Source organism: Nycticebus coucang, unplaced genomic scaffold, assembly GCF_027406575.1.
Source record: "Nycticebus coucang isolate mNycCou1 unplaced genomic scaffold, mNycCou1.pri scaffold_60, whole genome shotgun sequence".
Classification (NCBI taxonomy): Eukaryota; Metazoa; Chordata; class Mammalia; order Primates; family Lorisidae; genus Nycticebus; species Nycticebus coucang.
Window position 1 is genome coordinate 314,551 of NW_026515587.1, and position 17,965 is coordinate 332,515.

The following is a 17,965-nucleotide window of genomic DNA, read 5'->3' on the forward strand; positions in this document are numbered from 1 at the left end:
ACTGCCCTTTGGTCCGTGAGGCTGTTATATTCTAGAAGAATTTATATTAACAATCTATACCATTTGGCATAAGGAAATAACATACATCAGAAAAGCAGAACCAGTGCCCAGGCATCCCTCAATAAGGTCCATCCTGTTTGACCACAGTATAAAACCTGTATAATTTATATTAACAATTTATACCATTTGGCATAAGGAAATAACATACATCAGAAAAGCAGAACCAGTGCCCAGGCATCCCTCAATAAGGTCCATCCTGTTTGACCACAGTATAAAACCTGTATAAGGCATGTACTTTTTTTCAATACCAAAGGACTAATCCTTAATGTATTGTGCATTGAATTTCATATCCCTTCTGTTATTATTGTTATCCCCACTTCCTTTTATTTAGATTTGCCTGATATACAAAGGATAAAGATATATTTGAGTACGAGGTTGGGAGGACATGTCAGAGTTTCTAATATCATTTAAATTTTGAAGTTGTAGTGTATTCCTTACATGAAGCTGAGGTCTCTGAAAATGTTAGGAAACTGACTTTTCACAAGAAAAGCAGAAGAGGAGACTTTTAGAATATTTAATTGTTAGATGAGGTGGTGATTGTGGCAAAGAAAGATGGAATTATATTCTTTTACTTCACACAGCATATTGACTTAGTGGAAGAGATACAGGCTTTGGACTTAGATTGATTTGGAGTCATGGCTCTTCATGGCCTTGGGTAAATACTTTGATTTTTCTAAGATTCAGTTTCCTTATCTGTGGAATGGGAATATTCCTGTTGGGTTGATGAGAGGATTCAATGAGAAAGTATTTTAAAATCTTGTACAATGTCTTGCTTACTAATTGTGATTACATTTAACAGTATTAAAGTCTCAAGCTCTCCGGAACCAAGGATCTTTGTCCCTCACTGATCTTGAGGTTACTCTTGTATTTGCTTGGGGAGGTTACACTCACCTGTATGTCAGGATTCCAACGTGGTGAGTCTACAATTCACAAGGCAGGACTGGTGTCTATGGTTCTTTCTCTTCCTCAGATCTGTCTCTACAAGATTCCACTCTTTCCAGAGAGGGGGACACAGAGGCAGAGATTATGGCTGCTGTGGTTTTTTCAGTTGGACCTCTCTGGTGAGTTGGTATTTCCTGTTTCTGATCTGCTATCTTAGTCTGAAAGCTTGTTTACTTTTCCTGAAGTCTTGTGACTTTTCTTCTTTATGCACACACACCCCTTCTTCTAGGAATGGAAGCAAATTGACCCGTGAAAATTGGCTTCATCTCATAAAGGTTGTAATCTATAGGAGGACTCATACACTGAACCAACTATCAGGACACATGATCTTTCCAAAAATATCTGGGCTGTCTTTAATTATGATAAGCATCTTTAGTTTGTATTATTGTATTGTATTATTCCCAGAAAAATCTCAGTTACTTATGGGGATGAAGAATGTAATATTTTTCTACTGGGAAATTTTATTCAGGAAATTTCGGAGGAAAATGTGTACACAAATACGCACACACACAAACATTAATTCATAGGGGCCATTCCCTTTATGACACTCTCTGTGATCTCTTTTCTACCCATTAAGAAGTGACCAAACTTCATAGATGACTTTGAGAGAAAGAACGTGTTTAAGATACAGCCATGACTGGAGGGAGCTTACAGTCTCCTTGAGGTAAGGCATACAGAAGGAATATTTTTGCATGATTTACATTTACATGATTTATTTAGGTGAATAGCAGTTGCTTAGCAGTATGACAAAAAAGATGAGTGTTGTGTAAGGGAAGAGAAGGGACATTAGTGTGGTCACAGGAAACTCATGAGGATAGTTAGATTTAAGCAGGTACCCAAGTACAAGTGAAATTTAAATTGTGAAGATACTTCAGGTGAAAAAGGACTTTAAGGGCAAAGCTCAGGGGCAGAGAAGAGTGGGTAAACTAATTTGTAAAGTTGTGGCAGATAAGGGTGGAAATTAGATATCTAAGATGAATCTTTTAATGTTTTCCTGAAGACATTTACATTTAAATGTGTGCGTATGGGTATATATGTGTGTTTGAGTGTATTTGGGATGAGGATTAATATGATAAAAATTGTATTTTAGCAATGTCTTTTAGAAGTAGGATATTCCGAAGAAAGGTAATACCAACAAATACAGTTTACTGTTGTAATGATCTGCAATAAGCTATACTAGGGATCTTTTTTATTTTATTTTTATTTTATTTATTTATTTTTTTTTGTTGTTGCACTTTGGCCGGGGCTGGGTTTGGATCCGCCACCCTCGGCATATGGGGCAAGCACCCTACTCACTGGGCCACAGGCACCACCCTGAACTAGGGATCTTTTAAAATTAGCGGTTCTCAACCTGTGGGTCATGACTCCTTTTAGGGTCAAACTACCCTTTCACAGGGGTCGCCTAAGACCATCCTACATATCAGATATTTACATTCCAATTCATAACACTAGCAAAATTACAGCTACGAAGTAGCAACAAAAACAATTTTATGGTTGGGGGTCACCACAACATGAGGAACTGTATTAAAGGGTTGAGGCATTAGGAAGGTTGAGAACCACTGATGTAAATAGTTCTTAAGATATACCCTTGAGAAGATAAATTAAAAACCAAAATGTTACACTTGATCACTGAATCCAACCATATTTATCTAGTCAGATACCGCAGCCTAATCAATCCCATCCCTAATTATCAGAAGCTGAGGGTTCCTATCATCATTAATTTTCTGGAAACTAAGTATTTACTTTTTTTGGATAAGAATTTGGGAGGAAGTAACTAAAATAACATTTTTTCTTAGTGAAATCAAGTATATGGTCTTACTATCTATGATTTTTAAATGGCATAAAATCTAAAATATGTAACTATTACTACAAGGTAAAGATTCACTTTATAAAATCAAGCCCTTGTTTCTAAGGTTTAGAAGAAAACAATGTTATGAAGAGTTGCTGAAATATTTCCTGAGTGAGTATGGAATCATGCCCCCCTAGACACTGTAATAATTTTTCAATTATAGAAAACAGGTGGTGTTAACAGATTTTTAATATTATTCTTGAGCAGGATAGATACTTTCTGAGAAATAGATTTCATCCCCATATGAAAAAGCAGAATTATGGAATGTCTAAAGGCCTTTTATTATAAATTTACTTTTGTTTTGATAGGCTCCATGTTAAAAGCTGCCTTTAAAATTATGCAGTTACTATTCAGCCATAAAAAGGATAGTGATTTAGTATCTTTTGTAACAATCCAGATAGAACTGGAGGCCATTCTTCTAAGTGGAGCATATCAAGAATGGAAAAACAAGCATCACATGTACTCAATACTAAATTGGAACTAGTTGATCAATACTTGTGTACATATATGGAAGTAAAACTCAAAGGAAATTAAGTAAGGGGTGCGGGGTGGACGGAGAGTAGGGTAAATTCACACCTAACTGGTCCGATGCACATATTCTGGGTGAAGGGCACCCTTATAACTTTTACTTAAAATGTACAAAAGCATATTATGTAACTAAAATGTGTATAAAATATTTTTAAAATTATGCAGTTTTGTTCAATCATGGTTGTGTTTGTCTTTGTCTCAAACAAGGAGAAAGAAGATTATAATTGAATGTTACAATGCGACCTTAATTTTAGTCCTTCGTAAAGGAGGGCATCCTATATACACCACACCCATGTGGATTGGTGGCTCTTGTTGAGTCTCTGTTTCAGGTTATAGGCAACCCGCCACAGTGATTTTATCTTATGTCCCTTTAGAGTCATGAAGTTACCCAGCCAGATGAAGATCTTCACCTTCCCATAGAAGAAACAAAGGTAATAATTTACCTCTTGTATAGAAGAGAAATAAAGAGAAAATGCCTTTTTACTGCCTCTAATTCTTAATGTTCCCAGTGAATCGCAAGTTCACAGCTAACATGTAGTATTTGATAGGTATGGTAGTTCCAGGGTTTATGGTATCAATTTAAGAGATTTCATTTCTCTCAGAGGTAGCAGCCCTAATCTGACAGATAGTCACATCATAATTGCTGATGGTAAAATATCCTACAATCAGAGTCTGATTCTTGCTTTGCATTGTAAGACCTACTACTATACTATTAAAAATATCAAGAATACATTAACATTGGTGGATATAGTCTTAAGACACATCTAGTTTATATAATTATTTCATTATATTTGTTAAGCTTACTTTCTTATTTCTGAGTACAGAATCAGAATAAGAAATTTCTCCAGGAAAAATAAAAATTAAAAATGTATCATGTTAAAAAAAAATTTCCAAAATGTAGAAATAAGGCAAAAGACATATTATATTAGACCATGTCATATTATATTAGACCATGTCATATTAGACAATGGTCTGGATATAGCAGAGGAAGGCTGCATTGTTTGACTTACATTTACTATTGATTAATATTCAAACCCTCAAAGGTACATGTTAACTTATAAAAGATTGAAAAGTTCCAAATTATTTCTATCTAAAAGAAAAGATACCCAAAGTTGTGGTATTATTGTCTTGTGGGGTGTAAACCAGATTTGTATCTAATTTTGTAATCTTATTCCAGCATTCTTTTTTTCCATTCTCCATACATCTGTTTCTTGCATCTTCTTAGAACCAGTTCTTTTAAGCTGCTGGTCTGTCAACAAAATTTAAGTAAATCTTTGTTCACTATGCTTTTAGGAGAACTATGTTTTTAAGTTTTTGAAAATTGTATTTTGATAGTTGTTTTTTATTCCAGAAACGTTTCGTATAAATGGGATTTTTCTTTTTCTTTCTATGAAAAAATATATTCTGGGATTCATTCTTAATATATAAAATTTTCAAAATGTAGTACTGGACCTGTGATTTCTTTTTAATTTTCCTTTAACATATAATAGCATAGACTTTACAATTTTAAGGTAAAAATATTCATAGTTTTATACTGTGAATCATGAACCTCAGGAAAATACAATACTTTTTGGCATGGTGAATAATTCATATGGTTATTATTTTTCTGACAGGAATCTTCCCTGGCAGAAGATTAATTTTGTCTGGCTTTTCCTTAAATTCTACTGCTTTTTATAAGTATTAAACTTAGCTTTGTTTAATTTTAATAGAGTCAACATTTTAATAATAACTATCTACAAATCATTAATTTTATTTTTGTTTTGTGTATACTGTGGCTTTTGTCTATACTTTTAAGGGTTTTTTTCCTAACACAGTTCTTCAAAAGAACAAATTTCATTGGTAAATGTCCTTTGATTTTTAAGTATATGTTTTCTATTAATAGTTTAAGCATCTAACAAAGAAACTGTAGAAGATTGATGAAGAACTTTTATATGCATGATTATAATCAGATCAAAAGGAACACGTCAAAACAGTCTTGATACTTTCTAATGGATAAGGTTAAGATATTTATATACTAGCGATGTCACAAACAAAAACTAATGAAGTCATAGATGGTATCACAGTGCCAGCAAGTGTTGCAACTTCATTTCATAAAAAAGAGCAAGATACGTGCAGTCTCAAGATGAAGAGGAGATAATAAGCCTTTAAAATCAAATGATTATTTGTAATTTTTTAATGATATAAAAATTAATATGTGGTCCTACTCAATTAATCAAAGATCACTGGGCTGAACTTTTCAGTATTAAGGGCTCATTGCCATTGCAGTAAAGGACAAAGAAAGAGATAGGGTTATTACATAATTTCTCAGGAAGGGTGAAATTCATATGAAATTTTAATGAAATTATTAGTTTGATAGGCTTAAAACAAAGTGGGCTCTATGTGAAGGTATCAACAGCATGTCCAGACTGCAAAGTGGACTTGGGGTTCTGCTTCCTTAGAAAATATGAAGTTAAGATAAAGGTAAAATAGTGCATTCACAAGCTCCTCATGTGAAATTCTGCACCTAGGTCAGAAATCAAGACCACTTATGTGCATCGAAGTCACTTAATATTCTCTCTTGTGTTAGTAAAAGACCATGAGCTCTAAGGAGGAAGGAAAGGGAGACACTTAATTTTTTTTTTTTTAAGAGACAGATTCTCACTTTATCACCCTCCGTAGAGTGCTATGGCATCACAGCTCACAGCAACCTCCAACTCCTGGGAGTAGGCGATTCTCTTGCCTCTGCCTCCCAAGTAGCTGGTATATAGGCACCTGCCACAACACCTGACTATTTTTTTGCTGCAGTTTGGCTGGGACTAGGTTTGAACCCACCACCCTCAGTATATGGGGCCAGCGCCCTACTCACTGAGCCACAGGCACCGCCCAGGGAGACACTTAATTTTAAGAGGAAAAAACAAACACAACTTTGGGAGAAAACCAAAAGTGTACGCTCAGCAGAAGGGAGCAAAGAACTGGTAGATGTGTCTTATGGAGTTAGTCTTACGTATATATTGAGGAGGGCTGGAGGGAAATACGAATATTTATGACAAGTCAGGCATGTATGTAGTGGATAAATATATAAGTAACATACATCTTATGTTTACTTTTGGGTGGAGGAATAGAGGTAGAATTTGGTTCTGTGTGTGGCAAAATAAGATGTCTGATGATTCTGTTTTGGAGGGTATGTCTCATTTTAAACACAAAGTTCATTTTGTCTGTCTCTTTAGGTATACTTTAAACACTGGTATGATTTCAAACTGCAAAATTTCTGTGATTTTAAAAGACAGCTTCGTGGTGAGTAACAAATCATTGGTTACTCAAAGAAGGGATCATTATGACACTTCATAGCTGCAACATGACTTGGGAGAAATAACTAATTTTTGTCAACTTTGCAGCTGGTTTTATCTGTGTCTCTTATCCTAGCATGAAGCATGGAAGAGCAGAATTTTGCTTTCTTAGTCTGAGCTACTTTTTACTTTCTCAAACTCTATTCAAAAGAAAACTTTACATCATCCTGGCTTATTAATATTATTTTCTCAGCAAAATATATAAAAGGCTAGTCTTGAAACTGAGAATCAACAGTGGGTATTGTCTATATTTTAAAGGTTTGTGGGTATTGTGCATGTACTTGGTGATTTTAATTGTACTCTTAATGTAATTTAAAATTACATTTGTTGGGGGTCTGGGTTCCCTGAACCCAGTTGACCTGGTTAGATTACTAGAAAGTTCAACTGAGGCACAGCAATAATTGAAAGAAAAAATGAATGGAAAGTGAAAATAAAACTGGGGCACCATAGGCAATGTGAAAGTGACCTGCACAAGTCTCAGTGTAACAAAGAGAAATTTTATTTAGGAAGAACAAAGAAAATTTAGAGCATCTCCAAACAGAGTTGGAAGTGGTCCCTCTCATGATGGAGAGAAGGTGCGAGAGACAGAGAGAGACCCAAAGGCTCAAATGCAGTTTCTCTCCATTTGAAATTGGTTGCAGATATTTCACTGGCCTCTCTCTGCCTCCAGGCATTATTGAACTTTTCTATTGGTCATTGGTATTGTCTCTTTCTATCTACCCACATTCTTACTGGCCCACCAGACTTCCTTGTTCATCAGGCCAGGCTTTCCTTCCACCCCACTTTGTGTCCCTTCTCAAAGGTGTTCTTAATTTAATTTTAATTTTTAATTAAATTAAGAATAGAGTTAGTCTGGGATAGTGTAATTGAAAAAAATCAGTACTCTTCTAACTCCCTAGGAACTTTTTGCAATAAAAATAAAACATTAATTTTAGCAATCATTTCTTTAGTTTGACAAGTAAAGGTCCCTTCTGAATAAAGGGATAGGTAAATGAGTTCACTTTCACCAACATCAAAACTTCCATTTTTGGCAGTCTTACTGTGTTTTAGAGCTTAATTCACACTTCCACATTCTATGGTTAGATTACTAGAAAGTTCAACTGAGGCACGGCAGTAATTGAAAGAAAAAATGAATGGAAAGTGAAAATAAAACTGGGGCACCATAGGCAGTGTGATTTGTTCTTCACCTAACACAACTTCCTGATTTTTTTTTATCATTGTTTCTTACTGGTTTTTCCCTAAGACGGAAAGCATAACTTCCTAATACTATTATAAAATTCATAAAGTATACATTTCACTGGATTTTAAATATACATGTATTCACAGAGTTCTACAACCATCACTGCTGTTTAATTCCAGGATTTTTCATCATCCCTCAAAAGAAACCCCGTATGTGTTAGCAGTATTCTCCATTCCTCCTCCTCACAGCCTCTGACAGACACTAATCTTTCTGTCTCTGTAGATTTCCTATTCTGGACATTTCACATAAATGGAATTAGATATCCTGTGTGGTCCTTTGCAACTGCTTGCCTTCATGCTTGGTTTCATCTGTGTTGTAGGATGTATCAGTACTTATTCCTTTTATGGCCAAGTAACAGTCAGTTATATGGTTCCACCAGATATTGTTTAACCATTAGTCAGTTGATGGATAGTTGAGTTGTTTCTACTTTTGGGTAGTGAATAATGATGCTATGAACACTTGTGTACAGGCTTTTGTGTGAGTGTATGTTTTATTTTTCTTAGGTATATATACCTAGGATTGGAATGATGTGATGTGATATCATATTGAGGAGCTATCAGATCATTTTTCAAAACAGGTGCACCATGTTATATTCCCACAATCAATGTACTTCTACAAGGGTTGCAGTTTCGCTACATCCTCAACTACTCTTGATAATGTCTGTCTTTTTTGTTATATACATCTTGTTGAATGTGAAATGGTATCTTCTTGTGTCTTATTTAATAGTATCTTATTTTCTTGAGCATTTTTTCATGTATGTATTGACCATTTGTGTATCTTCTTTGGAGAAATGTCTATTCAAGTCCACTTCCCTTTTTTTATTGGGCCTTTTTTTTAATTTTAGGGTTGTAAGATTTCTTTATATCTTCTAGTTATAAATTGTTTATCTGATAAATGGTTTGTAAATATTTTCTCACATTCTTTGGGTTGTCTTTTTTTTTAAAAATCATTTTTTACAGTTCTAGCAGCTGAAAGTCCACAATCAAAGCACTGGAAGATTCAGTGTCTGATAAGGACCCATTTCCTTACAGATGGCACTTTCTCACTCTGCCATCACGTGATGGAAAGCATGAGAGAGCTTTCCATGTACTCTTTTTTTTGGGGGGGGGATTCTTTAATTTCAGATTAATATGAGGGTATGGAAGATTAGGTTACATTGTTTGCATTTGTTAGGGAGAGTCCAAACTGTAGTTGTACTTGGTTGTCTTTTTGAGTTTTTAATTATGTCCCTTGAAGCATAAAAGTTTTTAATTTTTATGAAATCCAACTTATCTGTTTTTTTTTCTTTTTTCTAGTATGCTTTTGGTGTCATATCTAAAAGCCCATGACCAAATCAAAGGTCATGAAGATTTTCCTCTATCCTTCCTTCTAAGAGTTTTATAGTTTTAGTTCTTATATTTAGGTCTATAGCCCGTTTTGAGTAAATTTAATATATGGTTTGAGGTAGGGATTCAGCTTTATTCTTTAGCATGCAAATATCCAGCTAACATCATTTATTGAAAAGACCCTTGTTGGGGGCCGTGCCTGTGGCTCAAGGAAGTAGGGCACTGGCCCCATATGCCAGAGGTGGCAGGTTCAAGGCAGCCCCTGCCAAAAATTGTAAAAAAAAAAAAAATACCCTTGTTGAAAATCAACTGAACATAAATGTAAGGATTTATTTATAGACTCTCAGTTCTCTTTTATTGATGTAATACCTGTCCTTATGCTGGTACCACAGTGTCTTAAGCACCATAGCTTTAAAGTAAGTTTTTAAATTAGAAAGTAGGATTCCCCAACTTTGTTCATTCTTTTTTTTTTTTTTTTTTACACTAGAATGTTTACTGCAGCTCAGTTCACAATTGCCACCCAACATTGTTCTTTTTCAAGTTTGTTTTGGCTACTGGGGGGGCCTTGTGTTCCCATATGAATTTTAAGATCACCTTTTCTATTTCAGAAAAAAAAAAGTCAGATGGAATTTTCATAGGGCCAGTGTTAAATCTGTTGATCAATTTGGGGAATAATGTTGCTTAACAAGATTAAGTCTCCCAGTATCTGAACATGGTGTCTTCTCATTTATTTATGTATTTGTCAGTTTCTTTCAGTGATGTTTTGTAGTTTTCAGTGTACAAGTCTTGTTAAATTTATTCCTAAGTATTTTATTCTTTTTGCTATTGTAAGTAGATTTTTTTCTTAATTTGTTTTTGAAATGTTCATTGATCTTGTATCCTGAAACTTGGTGAACTAGCTTATTACTTCTAGTGGGGGCTTTTTGTTTTGTTATATTTATTTCTCTATTTTTAGAGTTAGCACAGTGGCATCATCATAGCTCAGTACAGCCCCTATCAGACTCCTACCTCAGCTTCCCAAGTAGCTGGGATTATAGGTGTGAGCCACAAAGCCAAGCTATAGTGGGTGGGTGAGAGTGTGTGTGTGTGTGTGTGTGTGTGTGTGTGTGTGTGTGTGTGTTTATTTTCTTGTATTTCTTAGGGTTTTTCATATGCAAGATAATTTCATTATAAATAGAGATTATATCATTTGTATTTAGAAATTTGCTTTGTCCTATACAATCTGGATACCTTGTATTTATTTTACATGTCTAGTTTCCTTTGTGAAAACATACAGTAAAATATTGAATAGAAGTAAGAAGAGCGGCCATGCGTGTCTTGTTCATGATCTCAGGGGAAATGCATTTGGCTGTTTACCAGTAAGTATGATATTACATGTGGGGTTTCATAGAAGATCTTTATCAGGTTGATGATGTTTGCTTCTGTTTCTAAGTTTGTTGAATTTTGTCAAACTCTTTTTTGAGTCTATTAAGATGATTGTATGTTTTTGTTCTTTATTAATATGTTCTTTAATTTATTGACTGATTTTTCAATATTACATAAACCTTGCATTCCTGGGATAAATCCCATTTAGTCATTGTGTATACTATATTTCATTTGTTGCTTAATCTATTTTGGTAGTATTCTGTTGAAAATTTTGTATCTGTTTTCATCAGAATATTGGTCTGTAGTGGTCTTGTGATATCTTTGTCTAGTTTTAGTAATATTAGCCTCATAAATGAGTTTGGAATTATTCCCTTCCATTTGGGGGATGAGTTAGTAGCAAAGAATTTAATAATTAATTCTTGGACTGTTTGTTAGAATTCACTAGGGAAGCTGTTTGAACCCAGGCTGTTCTTTGTGGAAAGTTTAGGTAAATTTTTCTATGTAGTCTTGAGTTAGTTTTGGCAGCTTATGTCTAAGAAATTTATCTTATATCTTTCTAAGAAATTTGTTCATGTCTAGGTTATCTAATTTATTAGGAAACAATTGTTCATACTATTTCTTTATAATCCTTTTATTTTTTTTACGGTCAGTTGAAATGTCTTCTTTTTCATTTAGGTTTTCATAATTTGAGTCTTCTCTTTTTTTCTTAGTTACTCTAGATAAAGGCTTGACATTTTTTAATCTTTCCAAAGACAACTTTTGTCTTCGATTTACTCTATTGTTTTTCTGTTCTGTGTTTTATCTTCATTCTAACATTTTTTTTTTATTTCCTTTCTTAAAAAAAAATGTTTCCTCTTTTCTACTTCTTTATGGTGTAAATTTAGATTATTGACTTGATGTCTTCTTTTGTAAATCTAGTCATTTTACAGTTATAAATTTTCCTCTGAGAACTGCTTTCACTGTCTCTAGCTATTACTGTTCAATTGTCTCATTGTCCCTATAATTATGTAAATTTTTGCTTCTAGTATTATGAGGTTCAAAGTGAATATATGTCTAAATTTGTTATGTCTTACTGATGTGTTTATTTCAGTTATTGTGCTTTTCAACTCTAGAATTACTATTTAGTAAAATAGCATTCTCATAATTTGCGCCTGTGGCTCAGTGAGTAGGGCGCCAGCCCCATATGCCGAGGGTGGCGGGTTCAAACCCAGCCCCGGCCAAACTGCAACCAAAAAATAGCCGGGCGTTGTGGCGGGCGCCTGTAGTCCCAGCTGCTTGGGAGGCTGAGGCAAGAGAATCGCGTAAGCCCAAGGGTTAAGAGGTTGCTGTGAGCCGTGTGATGCCACGGCACTCTACCCGAGGGCGGTACAGTGAGACTCTGTCTCTACAAAAAAAAAAAAAAAAAAATTTTTACACGTGGTTCTTTAGGTCTTTGAGCATAATAGGTGTTTAATAGTTACAATATCTTGACTTCCTTAGAGGGAGAGTTTCTATTGACTACTTTGGGGGTGTGTATGTATGTGTGTGTGTGTGCGCGCGCGTTTACTATATATGGATCCATATATATGGATGGATGTTTGTATGTTTTATAATTTTGTTGAAAGCCAGATATTTCAAATAATATAATGTAGCCACCGTGGAAATCAACTCCCTTCTCCAGAGTTTGTTGTTGCAATTGCTGCTGCTATAGCAGCTTTGTTTGTTTAGTAACTTTCTGGGACTAATCTGTAAAGTCTATATTCTTTATTGCATGTGGCCATTGAAATCTCTGCATGGCTAACATAATGGTTAGTTAAAGGAGACAGATTTCTTTAAATGCTTTACACTAGTTAAGTCTTCAGAACTGCCACAGAGACTAGTCCAAATTGAGATGTGTTATAAATTTAAAATACATACTGTATTTCAAAGAGTTAGTATGATAAAAAGAGTGTAAAGTTTTAATTAATATTGATGCATGTTGAAATTATTGTATTTGTATATATTGGACAAAGTGAAATATATTATTAAAACTAATTTCACCAATTTATTTTTGTTTTTATTTTGGTTACTAGAAACTATAAAGTCACATATATGACTTGCATTATATTTCTATTGGAAATATTTTTATATATTTATATATTTATATTTGCTATAACCTGTACAAGGATGTGATACTAGAGAATTATAGGTCTCCCTGGGTAAGGATGATGTCTCCTATGTGTTGTTGTATCTGCCCATTTTACCGGGTTTGCCAAAGTGATAGAGCATTAATTTAGAATTTCACACAATATGGATTTTACTGATTGCATTCCCTTGGGATTATTTAACACGCTCCTCTGTCCCTGTATTTTCTTGAAATTATTTGTTATTTTGATTTTTAAGATATTTCTGGCAGTGTTATTTCATATTGCTGGCGGATATATACCATCAGAATATATGTAATGCCTAATTGAGGCCTTTCTCTTATGTTAGCAGCCCCCAATGACCCCTTAATTCATTAGAGGTTTCAAAGTGGTAATGTTTTAATTTTCACTCCTTTTTCATTTACTAGCTGGAGTACTTCCATAAAGGACAACCTCCCTTCATCAACTATTTAATTTGGTTACTATACAAACTATGTATAGTTTGCATAGGACAGGAAGGACAAACAGTTGATACTTTTTTTTAATTTGCCAGTTTCCAGAATTCTCCAAAGTTGAGAAAGGTTTTTAAAAAATAATTTATTATAAACTCATAAATATAACCATATTAGACATTTTTGAAATCCGTATTGCTCCCCAAGTTTTCACATCATTGGCAAGAGGACTCCTCTTCAGCTTGGCCCCAGTGTCTCAGACGTAACCTTGGTAGTGCTTAACAGCTTCCTTGCATTTTGTGTCAGAATGTTCCAGGCCCTGGTTCCTTAGAGTAGGAGGTAATGTTTACAGGTCACAGCAGACTTGCATAACGCTGCCTCATTCGTTATTGTCCCTAAGCCCTTTTAGTAGATGAAGCTAGGAAATACCGTTTCATTCTTTCCTTAAACATAAAATACTTTATTATTTTATACTGATACTTCCGATTCAGATTTGGAGCTATGAAGTTTTAAACTTTATCTTGTCAGTATTACATTTGTATCTTCTTTCTCCCATGCCAAATTTATGATATCAATATGCTGATTTGCTTTATCCAACAATACCTACCCAGTAGTTGCAGAATAGCATTTCAGCATTTCCATCACTACAACCAATACGATTATTTACTGAAAATGTTTTTTGTTTCACAGTTCTTTTTTTCCTCGGAATGTATCTCATGAGGGATTTAAAGTATTTTAAAGTCACTCAAATTGTTCCTCTATGATGATTGGGTATGCTACCAACTAGTTTCATTTTACTTTTAATTTTTAGGGATTGCTTTTTTAATTTTTAATTTTCATTTTGTAATAATATGAAGTATTATGTTTCAAAAGTCAGAGCTACAAAGCCAAATATTCAAAGGAGCCGAGCCTCTATTGCAGCCCTCCTCTCTACACTGTTTCCTCCTTCTCCCAATAAGCAACCATTAAAAATGTTGTATAACTCATTCTTCTATTTTTTTATTCTATATCCACAATCTAACCGGTAAAAATATCTCTTAGTAAGTCATATTCTATAGATTGGAACTGAAATAAAATTGATACTTTACATAAATGAGGGTTTTAAGAAAGAAAGATGATTTGGCTGGAGACTACTAGCTGTTATTAAGTATTTTAAATACTTTCTAGGGGGGGAGGAAACTGTACTATTGATTCCAGATAACACAGTGGGGCCAATATTTATAGACAGCCAGATGTAGTTATTAAAAACTCCTGCTATCAGGTGACTCTCTGAAGATGGAATAAGCTTCCTTTCATGGTTTTAAGTTCTTGTCATTGGAGAGATTCATACATTTCATACATGATTAACTGGCTGACCTATATAATAATTTGGTGATTGTGATTTCTGGAGTTCTTCTCCAGTTTTATATGTATTATTCTGCCTAACAAGTCTAATTGTGTAGTCTCTGAGTGATCACAGTGTAATTATTTTAGCAATCAGTGACATTTAAAGATGTGACTGTAGACTTCACATTGGAGGAGTGGATGTTGATGGACTCTACACAGAGGGACCTGCACAAGGATGTGATGCTGGAAAATTACAGGAATCTGGCCTCCCTGGGTAAGGGCAACGTCTCCTCTGTGTTGTTCTCTCTGACCATTTTACCAGGTTTGCGCAAGAAATAGATCCTCTAAAGTTCTTAACTAAATTTTGGATTAGAGTTTAGGTGTCAAAAATCTCTTCATCTTAGGGGCATGTTGTTGGGAGTTATGCTATTCCCCTCTCTTAACTAACTAGTCTGACTATGGTAGAATAAGAAATACTTATTTCTTTGGCATCTTGGACATTGTTGACAATGTTACATATTTCGAACCAAAGTTTTCCTAGCCACTTCCGTAGATGGGAGTAAACTCAGATTATTCCATCAAATATAGATCATAGTATTGAGCTCCTTTGAGGTACCTTTGTAATCATCTAGAACATCTCTGCACAATAAAACATTCTTCTATGATAGAAATGTTCTGTATCTGTGCTGTCCAATATGGCAAGTAGTAGCCATTATTGAGCACTTGGAATTTGGGCAGTCCACCTGAAGAACTGAATTTTTTTTTTTTTTAAGACAGAGCCTCAAGCTGTCGCTCTGGGTAGAGTGCCATGGCATCACAGCTCACAGTAACCTCCAACTCCTAGGCTCAAGCAATTCTGCCTCCGCCTCCCAAGTAGCTGGGATTACAGGTGCCTGCCACAACGCCCAGCTATTTTTTTTTTTTTTTTTTTGGTTGTAGCCATCATTGTTGTTTGGCGGGTCTGGGCTGGATTTGAACCCACCAGCGCAGGTGTATGTGGCTGGCGCCTTAGCCGCTTGAGCCATAGGCACCGAGCCTGAAGAACTGATTTTTTTTTTTTTTTTGGCTGGGGCTAGGTTTGAACCCACCACCTCCAACATATGGGACTGGCGCCCTACTCATTGAGCCATAGGCGCCGCCAAGAACTGAATTATAAATTGCACTTTTTTTTTTTTTGAGACAGAGTCTTGTTCTCTTGTCTGAGCTAAACTGCAGTGGCATCATCATAGCTCACCACAACTAAGACTCAGGCAATCCTTCTGTCTCAACCTCTTGAGTAGCTGGGACTAGAGGCACCCACTGCCTGCCAACTAATCTTTCAATTTTTTGTAGAGCTAGGGTCTCAGTATGTTGCTCAGGCTGGTCTCAAACTTCTGGCCTCATGTGATTGTTCCACCTCAGCCTCCCAAAGTGCTAGCATTTTAGGCATGAGCCATCACACCTGGCCTAAAATTTAATTGATTTAAATTCAAATTTCATACAAATCAAAACCACCTGGAGATATCACCTAACTCCAGTGAGAATAGCCCACATCACAAAATCCCAAAGCTGCAGATGGTGGTGTGGGGGCAGAGAGAAGGAAACACTGTTAGTGGGATTGCAAACTAACACAGCATTTTTGGAAAGAGTCCTCAAAGAATTAAAGTAGACCTTTCATTTGGTCCAATAATCCCATTACTAGGTATCTATCCAGAAGAAAATAATAATTTACCATAAAGACATTTGCACTAAATTGTTTATCACAACTCAATTCATCATCACCAAGATGTGGAAACAACCCAAGTGCCCATCAACTCATGAATGGATAAGTAAAAAACTATGGTATATGTATACTATGGAATACTATTCAGCCACAATAGAGACTTTACATCTTTTCTATTAACTGGGAAGGATTTAGAGTACATCCTCCTAGGTAAAGTATCACAAGAATGGAAAACCAAGCATCCAATGTACTCAGTACTAGTATGAAACCAGTAGATGAGCAAGCACTGGCCCACACGAGAGAAAAACACTATTAAATTCTAGAAAGGTCGTGGGAGGAGAGAGGAAGGAGAGGGAAGGAGGGAGGAGGTTTGTCAGTTCTCACCAAACAGGGACAAGGTAGGAATATAGGATACACCTCCTGGGTGAAAGGCTCAACTACAGCTTGGACTTTACCTAACAAATGCAAAAAAAAGAAAAAAAAAAGGTAACGTAATTATTTGTACCCATATATTAATCTGAATTTTTTTTAATAAAAATAATTCAAATTTCAATAGCCATATGTGGCTATCAGATACTGTATTGCAGGGGTCCTCCAACTTTTTAAACAGGGGGCCAGTTCACTGTCCCTCAGACTGTTAGAGGGTCGGACTATAGTTTAAAAAAAAAAAAAAAAACTATGAACAAATTCCTACGCACACTGCACATATCTTATTTTGAAGTAAAAAAAACAAAATGGGAACAAATACAGTATTTAAATGAAGAACAAGTAAAGTTAAGTCAACAAACTTATCAGTATTTCAATGAGAACTTTGGGCCCGCTTTTGGTTAATGAGATGGTCAATGTCCGGTTCCATATTTGTCACTGCTAGTCGTAACAAGTGATGCAAGTGTGCATCAATTAGTCCCAAGACTGAGAAGAGGAGTTGAGAGATAGAGAGAAGGAGGGGAGTCGGAGAGTGCGGTGCACATTCCACACATGTGCACTGCGGGCTGGGACCAGTCGGCTGCTAAGTAGGACAGGCAGCAGTGGCAAAAACACCCAGCAGGCTGGATAAATGTCCTTGGTGGGCCACATATGGCCCACGGGCCATAGTTTGAGGATCCTGCTGTATTGGATAATGCCACTCTTAAAATTTTTTATAATGCCAGACCTGGGGGCTCAGACCTGTAATCCTAGCACTCTGGGAGGCTGAGGCAGGTGGATTGCTTGAGTTCAGAAAATCGAGACCAACCTGAGCAAGAGCAAGACCTCGTCTCTACTAAAAAAACAGAAAAACTAATCAGGCGTTGTGGCAGGAGCCTGTAGTCCCAGCTGCTTGGGAGGCTGAGGCATGAGGATTGCTTGAGCCTAAAAGTTTGAGGTTGCTATGAGCACTCTACCCAGGGCACAGACTAAGACTTTGTCTCAAAAAAATAATAAAATAAACTAAATAAAATGTTAAAAAACAACTTTCTATAATGGCCATTCTGCACAGAAAATTAAGAACTGGGACTGAATTTGGCAATAGTTCTTCCTCACAGCTCCAATCAACTCCTATTTATTTTTCTCTGAACAGGGCTTGCAGTTTCCAAACCAGACATGATATCCCATTTGGAGAATGGGAAAGGACCATGGGCCATGGTGAGAGAAATCACAAGAACCCCCTATCCAGGTGAGTTAAGAAAGTAGGATTTATTTCAAGTAATAGGTCATGGAGGGATGTTCAGCAGAATATCTGAAATATCTTCAGCAGTATCTTTGCTCAA

The 17,965-nt window shown here is 35.6% G+C and overlaps 1 protein-coding gene across 2 annotated transcripts in view; it reads left to right on the forward strand.

Moving 5' to 3' along the window:
• Nucleotides 1-17,965, forward strand: part of LOC128579511 (uncharacterized) — a 35,828-nt gene that overhangs the window by 3,834 nt on the left and 14,029 nt on the right. Inside the window, exons 2-8 of one of the 2 annotated variants that reach the window (XM_053581569.1) lie at nucleotides 642-715; nucleotides 1,031-1,121; nucleotides 3,754-3,810; nucleotides 6,586-6,652; nucleotides 10,525-10,628; nucleotides 14,663-14,837; nucleotides 17,776-17,871. In XM_053581569.1, coding sequence (XP_053437544.1) covers nucleotides 696-715; nucleotides 1,031-1,121; nucleotides 3,754-3,810; nucleotides 6,586-6,652; nucleotides 10,525-10,628; nucleotides 14,663-14,837; nucleotides 17,776-17,871 — 610 coding nt within the window. In that variant the 5' untranslated portion in view covers nucleotides 642-695. Of the gene's footprint in view, nucleotides 1-148; nucleotides 1,122-1,579; nucleotides 1,667-2,915; nucleotides 2,963-3,753; nucleotides 3,811-6,585; nucleotides 6,653-10,524; nucleotides 10,629-14,662; nucleotides 14,838-17,775; nucleotides 17,872-17,965 lie in introns of those variants that run through there. The other variant, XR_008378172.1, reaches the window with a different exon arrangement.